Source organism: Lissotriton helveticus, chromosome 7 (assembly GCF_964261635.1).
Source record: "Lissotriton helveticus chromosome 7, aLisHel1.1, whole genome shotgun sequence".
Taxonomy (NCBI): Eukaryota; Metazoa; Chordata; class Amphibia; order Caudata; family Salamandridae; genus Lissotriton; species Lissotriton helveticus.
In genome coordinates this window covers 7,403,666-7,416,510 of record NC_136068.1, presented here as the reverse complement: position 1 = coordinate 7,416,510, position 12,845 = coordinate 7,403,666, and the positions used below count along the sequence as shown (strand labels likewise).

General features: G+C 54.3%; 1 protein-coding gene across 1 annotated transcript in view; it reads right to left on the bottom strand.

The window, feature by feature from the left end:
• LOC144766564 (serine protease 1-like) overlaps positions 1-12,845 on the bottom strand; it is a 48,543-nt gene that overhangs the window by 19,193 nt on the left and 16,505 nt on the right. Inside the window, exons 3-4 of the mRNA XM_078650366.1 lie at positions 8,255-8,514; positions 6,758-6,894 (exon numbers count right to left, since the gene is read on the bottom strand). Coding sequence (XP_078506492.1) covers positions 6,758-6,894; positions 8,255-8,514 — 397 coding nt within the window. The remainder of the gene's footprint in view (positions 1-6,757; positions 6,895-8,254; positions 8,515-12,845) is intronic.

The following is a 12,845-nucleotide window of genomic DNA, read 5'->3' as shown; positions in this document are numbered from 1 at the left end:
CTGAAAGAAGCAACAGAAGTGTAGAAATAAGCAAGAGAAGTGCAGAAAGAGGCAAGTGATGTGTCGAAAGAAGCAAGAGCAGAGCAGAAAGAACCAACAGAGGAGCAGAAAGAGGCAACAGAGGTGCAGAAGGAGGCACAAGGGGTACAGAAAGAAGCAACAGAGGTGCTGAAAGAGGCACAAGGGGTGCAGAAAGAAGAAAGAGAAGTTCAGAAACAAGCAACAGAGGTATTGAAAAAAGGCATGAAGTGTGCAGAAAGAGCAAGATAACTGCAGAAAGAGGTAACACGGGTACAGAAAGAGGCAAGAGATGTGTAGAAACAGGCAGGAAAGGTACTCCTCCTGGATACACTGCTGTGTGCTCGCGAGCCAGACATCTCACCACACTGCTGCTGTGATTGCCATGTGCTTCCATGCTGGCAACATGATTTATTTCTGTGTGTCTGTGTGTTCGGAGGTGACTGCACCTCAAGCGGCCCATGTGCGCGAGTACCTGTGTGTCTTTAAGTCTCTGCATGGGTGCCATCAGTGTCCGTTTAGGTGTCGCTCTCTGCGCCTGTTTGCTTGTGCCCGTTGGTACCTCTATGGCCCCGGGTACGAGTTGCGTGGTACTGGTGCAAACTCCACACCTGTAATTGTGGGTGCTGTGCAGCATCATGATGCCAGTGCTCCACAATTACAAGTTAAACCCCATTTACTTCCTGATGTGAGCAGGGGATACATGGGAGCAGGAGGGAGGCTGTGTTAGACAGGGGGAATTGGGTGTGGCGCATGCCCTGCTGTGGACTGCAGAGAGGGACATTAGTTCATGCTCCCCCATGCCACAGAATGGATTTGTCTGGGTAGGACTGTGCTTTTGCCTCAGCCCCTGTCCTAGCCTGCCCAAGAAGAAATTGTGCTTTTATATGAAGGGGACCACCGCATTCAGAAGCTCCTAACTTCCGGATGGTTGTGAAAAAAAACGTAGGTTTTAGGGGTGTTATAGTTAGCTGGACATTTCACTCATACAAAACCATTAAAATTCCTCCAATATAGTAAGTTGTACTAACTATATCTTGCGCGCCCGCAATCCACTGCTGATGATGTCACATTTTTCATCATTCATGACATGGTCAGTGACATCACTGATGACATTGTTACTGTAGTGAATTTTGAACTGTGAGAGACCTACGTGAGACGTATAATATTGAACCATATGCGTGAACATTTCCTCATGTGCCTTGGATTTGTGTGTCATTTCAATGCGTGTTTATTGAAATTGGATTCTGTAAAGCACACAATGTTGATAAGGGGTTTGACATTCATTGATTCATGGAATTCTGCATGAAATTGTTAGGTTTTAGGCTTACGAAGATCGTTGGTCTAATATAAGTCCCCTTTTTTAATTTCACAGCTGATTGATTGGGCATTTTGGTTTGGGCGATTGCAGGCCCGTGGACACTCCTACTTCATAGAGGAATGAGAAAGTGATATTTTGACGCCCTGATCCAATTCTGAATGGTCTGTGGGCAATTTCTGGCTTACAGTAAGTGTAGAGTCCATACCCATAATTATTTTGGTATCTGAAAAATGTATAATTCTAACGGTTGAAACGCCGTCGACGCTTCTGTGGCCATAATTTTATAAAGGACACAGTATTTTTATCTTGTTGTTCCTTTCTGTATCCATTATGTTTATGTGTTAGCCACTGGTATGGCCTGTCAATTCTGTATGTATGTGTTGCCGACATTCCTTTCCTTTTTGAGCATAATTGTTCTTTCTTTTCAGAACACTTTTTAACAAGAACTACAACCTGAATAAAATTCTACTGTTTTTTGTATAAAGTATTGCAAGTGTGTATAGGCTTCTTCTGTCTTTAAAAATTTCTTTCCCCCTTCCCTTATTTCCCCTCGTTCTTTTTTGCTTCACTGATTAAGTTGTTATCAACTTTGAATTGTTGATCTGTATTGTGATTACCTGAACCGCTTGTTTGGTGTAATAATCTGAGGTCCCCTGAGGGCCAACTAGCCCACCAGGTACCTGCAGTATGCGCCAAGGAGCTGTGTTGCAGAGAGGTGTTCAGACGCCACGCCCCCTTTTTACAACACTCTGCAACGCAGCTCCGTGGCGCTTACTGGAGGTACCTGATGGGCTAGTTGGTCCCTAGGGGACCTCTGGATTGAAGAAGAATTAATTCCCCAACTTAAAATGCGCCACAGGGCATGTTATGTTACCTCAAGCCTGGCCCCCTACCTTCACCACTGTGCAAACGCGCCCAGTAGCGCGTTCTAAGTTGGGGGATTAAGTCCCCTTGCATACTGGGGGTCCCCGTGGCCCAACTAGCCCACCAGGAACCTCCAGTATGCGCCAGGGGGCTGCGTTGCAGAGAGGTATAAAAAGAGCGTGACCTCATTACACCTCTCTGCAACGCAGCCCCCTGGCGCTTTTCCAGAGTAGGAACTAAATCCCCTTGAATACTGGGGGTGCCTGAGGGCCAACTAGCCCACCAGTACCCTCCAGTATGCGCCAGAGGGCTGCTTTGCAGAGAGGTGTAAAAAGCGGCGAGGCCTCAGAACACCTCTCTGCAACGCAGCCCCCCGGCGCACACTGGAGTTTCCTGGTGGGCTAGTTGGCCCCCAGGGACCCGCAGTATTCAAGGGGAATTAGTTCCCCCTCTGCAAACGCGCCAGGGGCGCGTTTGCAGAGAGGTGCATTGAGGGGGCATGGCCTACTCCCAATCCCGTTTTTTTAAAATTTACTTGTGAAGCCCCCTTTCTTTTTCTTTTTTTTGGCCCTGGGGACCCCATCCCCCAGGGCCTGACATAAAATGTTTACTTTTTTCAAAAATTTTGGGAAGGGGGCCGTGTGGCCCTCCTCCCGAGGCCTTTTTCTGCCCATGGACCCCATCCCCTGGGGCATGGCCTTTTTAAAAAAAAATATATATATTTTGTAGGGGGGCTGCCTTGCCCCCCTCCTGTGGTGTCTTCTGGTCCCGGGGACCCCATCCCTCGGGCCGTTTTTCAATTTTTTCTTTTTACATTTTTTTTGTGGATGGGGGCCGCGTGCCCCACCTCCGGGGCCACTACTAGCCCCGGGACCCCATCCCCTGAGGCTGGCCCTCCTTGTTGGGGGCAGTGGGGGGGTCCAAAATCCCCCCACGGTGCCAGCCGGCTCCCCGCATCCTGCGGGAGCCGGCATTGCTTTCCTATTTGGAAGAGAGAGCAGGTTTCCTGCTCTCTCCTCCAAAAACCAAAGCAGTTTGCTATGGTAGGGTGGAAGCCGCGAGGCTCCCGCCCTACCATAGCAAACTACAGTGTCCCGGGGGTGGGCACCCCGGGACACTGCAGGAGCCGGACCAGGGTGGTGACGGTCCCCAGGGCCACCACAAGGCTCCAGGAGGGGGGCCACGTGGCCCCCCTCCCAACATTTAAAAGCCCGGGAGGTGGAGGTCCCTGGGGCTGGGGGGTCCGTCATAGACCCCCCAATTAAAAAATGCCCCCCCCAATAGGTATTTTTTTATTTTTTTTAAAAGAAGCCTCGGCTGCGGGGGGTTGGTCGTGAGCCCCACCGCACACATAATGTTAAAGCCCCAGGGGGTGGCGGTCCCCAGTTTTGAGGGGGCCCCCAATATTATATTTTTTAAAAAGCCTTGGAGAGCAGTCCCCGGGGCTGAGGGGCCCCTCTGGGCCCCCCATTGTAATTATCCACTTTTCCCCCGGGATTTGTCCCCCCCGGGGGCTAATTACAAATTTATCAGGCTTCATTTTTTTTTGTGGGATACGCGTACCCTACGCGTATCCCACGATTTAAAAAAAAATTGGGGGTCCTTGTGGGACCCCCTGAGCAGGCCTAGGGGTGCAGGGTGTTTCTACCCTACCCCCTTTGCGCCTTTTACGCACTTGTTTTTCAGTTTTCTTGTGCCTCGGTTCTACCGAGACACAAGATGGCTGCCAACACTTCCTGGTTTGGAATGTTGGCAGGCAGTTAACAGCCAATTAGCATGCAGCTCGTGCTCGTAATGGTATGCGTATAGTCCTCGGATGGTACGCGTACCGTACTTCGTCCATAGATATATCTATGATTTTACTTTTGATTTTCTCAGGAACTACTGCACGGATTTACACCATTTAACAAAAAGCGTAATCTGCGAACGAAACTCTACCTTTTTGTCAAAGTTTGTGTAATTCCGTTCAGCAGTGCGGGCTGTAGCCTCACTTAAAGGTCCCTATGGAAAATTGCAATTTTTTCTCGGCCCCACTCTTGACGAAACACCCCAAAACTTTCAGGATAGGAGCGGAGCGCCCCATCTTCTTGGAGAATTACGCGAAGATTCGTCAACCGGTGCCAAAGTTATTCCAAATAGAATGTTGCGGATTTCCTATGGAAACTAGGTCCTAACTACATCTACTGGCGACCGCCAGTATGTAATATAGATATAGATATATATAGATATATATAACATATGTGCATAGATACATACAAATACCACATGCATACACACATAAATGCATATATACAAATACCACGTGGGAGCGCACATGCAGTCCTTAAACACACAGGGGGGGTGGCGGGGGAGGGATGACATGGACACTGGCAGGTCGAGTCCACATATCCCGCAATTCAAAGCGAGCTGAGGAGGAGAGCTCTCCACAGAGGGAGCAGCTCAACCTGTGTCTAGCAGGTGTATGGGAAAGGAGGTGGACAGGTTCTTGTAGGTGGTTGGTGGGACAGTGGTTGTGTGTCTGTGTGTCTGCATGTGTGCACATGTGTGTGCATGCGTGTGCGCATGAGAGGGCGATGCGCAGGTGTTCATTGGGTGGGTGACGAGGGAGATGTTGATAGGGAGACGATGCGGGAGATGCTCACAGGGAGAGGATGTGGGAGATGCTCACAGGCAGATGATGTGGGAGATGCTCACAGGGAGAGGATGCGGGAGATGCTCACAGGGAGAGGATGTGGGAGATGCTCACAGGGAGATGATGTGGGAGATGCTCACAGGGAGAGGATGTGGGAGATGCTCACAGGGAGAGGATGCAGGAGATGCTCACAGGGAGAGGATGTGGGAGATGCTCGCAGGGAGAGGATGTGGGAGATGCTCGCAGGGAGATGATGCGGGAGATGATCACAGGGAGAGGATGTGGGAGATGATCACAGGGAGATGATGCGGGAGATGATCACAGGGAGAGGATGTGGGAGATGATCACAGGGAGAGGATGCGGGAGATGCTCACAGGGAGAGGATGCGGGAGATGCTCACAGGGAGAGGATGCGGGAGATGCTCACAGGGAGATGATGCGGGAGATGCTCACAGGGAGAGGATGCAGGAGATGCTCACAGGGAGAGGATGTGGGAGATGCTCACAGGGAGAGGATGCGGGAGATGCTCACAGGGAGATGATGCGGGAGATGCTCACAGGGAGAGGATGCAGGAGATGCTCACAGGGAGAGGATGTGGGAGATGCTCACAGGGAGAGGATGTGGGAGATGCTCGCGGGGAAAGGATGTGGGAGATGCTCACAGGGAGAGGATGTGGGAGATGCTCATGGAGAGAGGATGTGGGAGATGCTCACAGGGAGAGGATGTGGGAGATGCTCACAGGGAGAGGATGTGGGAGATGCTCACAGGGAGAGGATGTGGGAGATGCTCACAAGGAGAGGATGTCGGAGATGCTCACAAGGAGAGGATGCAGGAGATGCTCACAGGGAAAGGATGTGGGAGATGCTCACAGGGAGAGGATGTGGGAGATGCTCATGGAGAGAGGATGTGGGAGATGCTCACAGGGAGAGGATGTGGGAGATGCTCACAGGGAGAGGATGTGGGAGATGCTCACAGGGAGAGGATGTGGGAGATGCTCACAGGGAGAGGATGTGGGAGATGCTCACAGGGAGAGGATGTCGGAGATGCTCACAAGGAGAGGATGCAGGAGATGCTCACAGGGAAAGGATGTGGGAGATGCTCACAGGGAGAGGATGTGGGAGATGCTCACAGGGAGAGGATGTCGGAGATGCTCACAGGGAGAGGATGTCGGAGATGCTCACAGGGAGAGGATGTGGGAGATGCTCATGGGGAGAGGGTGTGGAAGATGCTCACAGGGAGAGGATGTGGGAGATGCTCATGGGGAGAGGATGTGGGAGATGCTCACAGGGAGATGATGCAGGAGATGCTCACAGGGAGAGGATGCAGGAGATGCTCACAGGGAGAGGATGCAGGAGATGCTCACAGGGAGAGGATGCAGGAGATGCTCACAGGGAGATGATGCAGGAGATGCTCACAGGGAGATGATGCAGGAGGTGCTCACAGGGAGAGGATGCAGGAGATGCTCACAGGGAGAGGATGCAGGAGATGCTCATGGGGAGCGGATTCAGGAGATACTCACAGACAGAGGATGCAGGAGATGCTCACAGGGAGAGGATGCGGGAGATGCTCACAGGGAGATGATGCAGGAGATGCTCACAGGGAGAGGATGCAGGAGATGCTCACAGGGAGAGGATGCAGGAGATGCTCACAGGGAGGTGATGCAGGAGATGCTCACAGGGAGAGGATGCAGGAGATGCTCACAGGGAGAGGATGCAGGAGATGCTCACAGGGAGATGATGCAGGAGATGCTCACAGGGAGATGATGCAGGAGGTGCTCACAGGGAGAGGATGCAGGAGATGCTCACAGGGAGAGGATGCAGGAGATGCTCACAGGGAGAGGATGTGGGAGATGCTCACAGGGAGAGGATTTGGGAGATGTTCAGAATGTTGACAGTCAGGTTAGCATGCAGGGTTTCATCTCACCTGGCAGGCGTCTTTCCCTCCTTCCAGGTATCCGGCACAAAACATGTTGTCGGTGATTTGTCCGGGGTAGGCTTGATGGCAGGAGGCGCTAGACAGGACTGGCAGATCGAGGCACTGCAGGGCCTTCGGGTACTGAACTGTAAAGGAGACACAGGTTATAGTCAGAGTACAGAGGGGGATAATCTCAAGAACGTGTGATAACCATCGCAAAAAGTAACATAACACAACTTGCAACATCGCAATCTACCGCAGGAAAATTACACGTGTTAACTAATTATTCACAACACGGAGGCACCATGTAAAATGCCCCCAACAACGCCTCAAATGTCCGCGATAAAGTCAATGGGACGCAGCAAAAATGAGAAAAACGAACGCAAAAAAGTTGCGATGAGGCGCTGGCATGATGTGAAAATCTAAACCAGACACAAAGCCGCTGCCAACAGGAAGGCACAGGAGGAGCTGGAGGAAACGTAGGCCACAGTCATCAGTGTGGAGACAGTGCAAGGAGTCTGGAGTCCTGACACAGCTCGGGAGGGTCTGACACAACATCAACAGGGTGAGTAACAACCAGGGACTGGGTGACGGGGGAGACGGGCACAAGGGCACACATGCACAACGATGCGTAGCACACTGCACACCCACAATCACCCAGGGTCATATTCCCCATCTCCGTGGCACACTGCAGCACACAAACATAGCAACAACAGCACTTCCCTTGACAATGTGGCACAAAGTGCAACCCCGACACTGCAGAACATAGGGCACAACGGCTCCGCACATGCGCAGAAACAGGCCAACCACATCTGACAGAGCTGGGAACTGTGAGATGGAAATGTACACGTACAACCTCACATCCGTCATGTGGTCCAAATGTCCACTGTCCCGCATCTAAATCCAGCTCCTCCCAAACAGTCACAATGTACATTGTCACACAGTCTGCGTGTAAACAGGAACAATGCGCCAACATACATGTCAACACAATGACGGTGATGTTTTTGCCCTTGTCCAGCCTATAGGGACGGTGATATCGTTACCCTTGGCAGTCTATAGGGACGGTGATGTTGTTACCCTTGGCAGTCTATAGGGACGGTGATGTCATCACCCTTGGCAGACTATAGGGATGATGATGTCATCACCCTTGCCAGCCTATAAGGATGGTGATGTCATCACCCTTGCCAGCCTACAGGGATGCTGATGTCATCATCCTTGCCAGCCTACAGGGATGGTGACGTCAACCCAAAAGGCTCCACGGGGAATGTCAGCACCATAAAGCTGGTGATATAGTGTCCCGTGGAGGAGGAATGAATACGTTTATTGTTTAGTTAATTAAAATCACAACAATTTGTACAAAGCAACATTAAAACAAATATACATAAAAAAGGGTGTTTCCCGTGTTTGTTCTCTAGAAGAGAAAACTATTTCTTCTCATAACATTTCCATGAGGATGAGTGCTCAGCTCAGCCCTGCCCCTGCCCTGTTGCTTGGGGCGCTTCTCACCTCCAGACGTCCGCAGATTGCCCCAGCCGGACACCAGGCACTGGCTGCCCGCGGCAGGGCAGTTCACGCCCATCCTGATGGGCTGCACCTGAGCGTTGAACTTTGCAGGGGTGGCCAGTTTGACCAGCATGAAGTCGTTGTCCAGGTCGTAGCTGTTGAACTTTGGGTGCATGATGGCCTTGGCCACCTGGAGGCGCTGCTCGGTCCCTTCTGCGCGGGTGGTGTCGTGTTCACCCAGGTGGGCCACCAGTGTCGAAGCTCTAAAGAAGAAAGATGCAGGAAAATATATGAGACCTCTGGGAGACAGCAGCACACAGAGGGAGTGTTGGACCCGGCCTCGTGGCGTGGTTCGCCTGTCCCTCCACACCCTGTGAGCATAGGCCTGTACCCTGAGTCCCCTGTGCAGCATCCCCGTTAGTGTAGCCTGTACCCCGAGCCTGGTCGTCCTACTCCAGTTAATCCCCATAACCCCCGACCAGGCCTGCCTATCCCGTTCCACTCCCGGCTCCGAGCGCCTAACCTGGCATGCCCCACAAGGCCCGGCAGCCAATTTCCCTTCCCGAGATCCCTGTCTCCCTGGGCCTAGCGTGACCCCGGCCCCAGCGAAAGCCAGACTCCAAAGGCGCGCCAGTCCCGGCTGGGGGGTAAAGGGCTCCCCGAGTGTGATAAGCCAGGCAGTTTCGATGGCACCTCCGGCCTCCCCTGAGAGACTGGTATCTGTCACACCTTTGGCCCTCCCCTGTGGGCCAGTTTCGATCGCACCTCTGGCCTCCCCGAGTGCTGGCTCCAGACCCGCTGGGCGTCTGGGAATTCCCGGACCCATCTTTCAAAGGATCAAAGAGCCAACCGCCGGACCTCGCCAAAGACCAGCCCCCAGGGCTTGAGACCTCCGCCTGCGAGGGTCCGGAGATCAAAGAGCCACAGGACTATAACTGGGCCCGCCCGACAACTAGCGGGCAGTTGTATCTTGGGCCTGAAGCCCTGCTGATCTGATCGCGGCTGACCCTAAGAAGAACTCATCTTCAATCGCTGAGCCCTGCTGACGCTGTCGCGGCTCCTTCTTCGCAACAAGGAACTGAACCACCTGAGCCCTGCTGACGCTGTCGCGGCTCAAGCTGAACTCGTAACCATCGGAGCCCTGCTGACACTGTCGCGGCTCGAGCTGAACTCGTAACCATCGGAGCCCTGCTGACGCTGTCGCGGCTCGACCTCTAAGACCACCGGAGCCCTGCTGACGCTGTTGCGGCTCAAGCTTGAACCTGCAACCATCCGAGCCCTGCTGATGCTGTCGCGGCTCCTCAAGAACTCCTCCAGATCGAGCCCTGCTGACCTCGTCGCGGCTCGAGGAGTACTCTGGTCCGGCTAGACCATCGAGACCACCATCACGACCGAGCCGACCCGACAGAGGTGAAGCAGTCGGTACGACCATCATCCCGTATCCCCCGGCTCAAGGATTGAGATCTGTGCGCAGGGTACGCCTCGTATTGACCCAGAGACTTAAAGACTGTCCCGCTTCCCCCTTCCCGAGTCCTCCAAAGACTTCGTGGTCCCTCGACCACTGTGTACATAAGAGTGCTTTCTTCATTTTACTGCTTATATAAAGAACTTGTTATTAGAATCCAACGGTGTGAAGACTGTTCGTGGTGTGGTGGGAGCTCAGGGTGTACGATCCTAGACTCGAAGTCCTCCCCGGTGAGGACCTCACTATAAGACTAGGCAAGTTCTGTGGGAGAGGTGGGTCTTGGGGTGACCGGGTGAGCATAACCTGGTCCTCTGAGATTGCCCCTTCCAACATTCGTGGCAGCATCGCGATAAGAACCTACGTCTAGGGATCGTACAGTACTGACACACTACCCGAACGAAGAACAACCATGAGCCTCACGAACGACAAGACCACCTTCCAGATGGAGCTTCTGGGAGACTATTCACACCGTGAGCTCAAGCAATTCTGCAAAGATCTCCATATCCCGACAACGGGATTAAACACCAAAGAAGACCTTCAACAAGCTTTAACAGCCTGGGTGGAGACTGGAGCCCAACCTCCAGCACCGACAGAAGCCGATGGAGGGGGAGCCCCCCTGATCGAAACCCACGCCCCAGAGCAAGAAAGAGCAGAGTCCCCGACGCGGACTCACAGCACAGAGAGAGGTCTGTCTCGAGAAGAGATGACCGACCGAGAACGCAACCGAAACCACGAGCTAGAACTAGCCCGTCTGAAAATGGAAGGAGAACTCAAGCTGGCCGAGAAAAAGCTAGCCATCGAGCAGCTGCGGCTGCAAGGAGAACTGGAGGAGAAGAAACTCCAGAGAGAACTGGAGGAGAAGAAACTCCAGAGAGAACACGAAGGGAAGAGGCTCCAGCTGGAGCACGAGCGCAGCATGAAGGAGATCGAACTAAAGGCCCGGACCGAAGACAACAGAACAGCGGCAACCCGAGAGTCCGTTCCCCAGGTGGAACCCAAGGTCAACATCCCCAAGGACGAGGTCAAAGAATATTATAAAAACAATGATATCCAGCAATGGTTCAAGGCCTACGAGGTCACCATGACCTCCCACCGAGTTCCGCAGAAAGATTGGGGAGCCGGGCTGTGGGGACGATTCCTGAGTGAGGGGAGAGACACCCTACTCGACCTACCGTCTGCCGAACAGACCTCCTACAGCCACATGAAAGAGGCCCTCCTCATAAGGTACGGGCTCCCCCCAGAAATGTACCGCCAACGCTTCAGAGACTGCAAGAAGATCCCCGGCACCACATGGGTGGAATATGTCAACTTCTACAGCCGGGCCCTGGAAGGGTGGATCAAGGGCAGCAAAGTATCCACCTTCGAGGGGCTCATCGACCTCATTGCCTACGAACATTTGTCCCTGAACTGCTTTGTGGAACTCCGACAGCACCTCCTGGACAGCAAGTTGGCTGACCCCCGGAAGCTGGCCGTCGAGGCCGATCACTGGGTGAGTACCAGAGTACCCCGGGGGCCCGGGGGAGACTCTGGCCGAAATGAACAGGGGACTTCCCGCCAGAGAGGAGGGGGGAATCAGAATAGACAGAGGGGATCCCAGGTAGGGTCCCTAACGCAGTCCCCCCAGAAACCAGCCCGGCACCTCGCCTCCCACAGCGCGCGCAGGGTTTCCCCCAGCTAAGCCAGGGCCCCGAGTCAGCCAAGCCTGCTTCCATTGCCAGCAACCAGGGCACTATGCCAATGACCCCCGCTGCCCTTTGTTCAAGAAGCCTGCCGCTGCAGGGCCCCCAGTGCGCCACATCACCTCAGTAGCCCTAGAAGAGGAGGGGGAAGAGGAGTTCGAGGGAGCTGACCCCGCAGCAATGATGTTAGTCTCCCTGGGTGATAGGGAGATGGTCCCAGGAGCCCCCCTACCCGACAACACAGAGAAGTACCGACAGCAGGTGACTGTCAATGGCCACCACATAGGGGCGCTCCGAGACACTGGGGCCAGTATCACCGCAGTCAAACATCACCTAGTCACAGAAGCCCAGATTGTTCCCCAGATCTCCTGCAGGGTGATCGCCGCTGATAACTCCGTCCGCACCTGCCGGATAGCTCAAGTCCCGTTCGAATGGGGGGGCATCTCCGGAGAGTTACGAGTGGCGGTCCGCTCCGACATGCCCGTGGACTGCCTGCTCGGCAACGATCTAGAGAGCTCCCTATGGCAGCGGGTTGAGAAAAGGACCCACTTGGAGATGGTGGGCCTGCCCGAGTGGGCCTGTGTGAGCACCCGGTCGATGACCGCCCGAGGGGCCACTCCCGAAGGGGCGACCCCAGAGGCAGCACTGGCTATCCCCGAGGACCCCGAGGTCCCTGAATCCTCTGGGACCCCTGAGCTGTTCCCCGGGGAGAGCTTCCCCCCCGACGCAGGTCCCCTCGGCCCTGGCGTCGAACCGACCCCGAGCTTGGACGACCTTCCTGAGCTGGCCCAGTGGCGCCAGGAAGGAGGACCGTCCCGAGAAGAATTCTGCCTAGAACAGACCTCATGTCCATCCTTGGTTGGGCCGCGGCAGCAGGCCGCCGCCCAGGCCGCGGGTGACCAGTCCGGCTCCCACTTTGTCTATTGGGAGAACGGCCTCCTGTACAGCGAACAAAAATCTGCCGAGCTATGGTCAGCCCGAGTGCTGGTGGTACCCCTACGTTTTCGCAGCTTTCTCCTGAACCTGGCCCACGATGTGCCCCTGGCGGGACACTTGGGTCAAGACAAGACATATCACCGCCTAGTCACCCACTTCTACTGGCCAGGCATGCGCTCCGATGTGGAGGCCCATTGTAAGTCCTGCCCCACGTGTCAGTCCAGCGGAAAGAGAGGAGGGAAGCGCAAGGCCCCCCTCCAACCCTTCCCCGTGGTCAGTACCCCCTTTGAAAGGGTGGGAATCGACATCGTGGGCCCCCTCGACCCCCGGACCTCCTTGGGTCACCGCTTTATCCTTGTCTTGGTGGACCATGCCACCCGCTACCCCGAAGCCATTCCCCTCCGAACGGTGACGGCCCCCGTAGTGGGGCGGGCCCTCATGGCCATCTTCTCCCGGGTGGGATTCCCCTGAGAAGTCGTCAGCGACCGAGGGACCAACTTCATCTACAAGTACA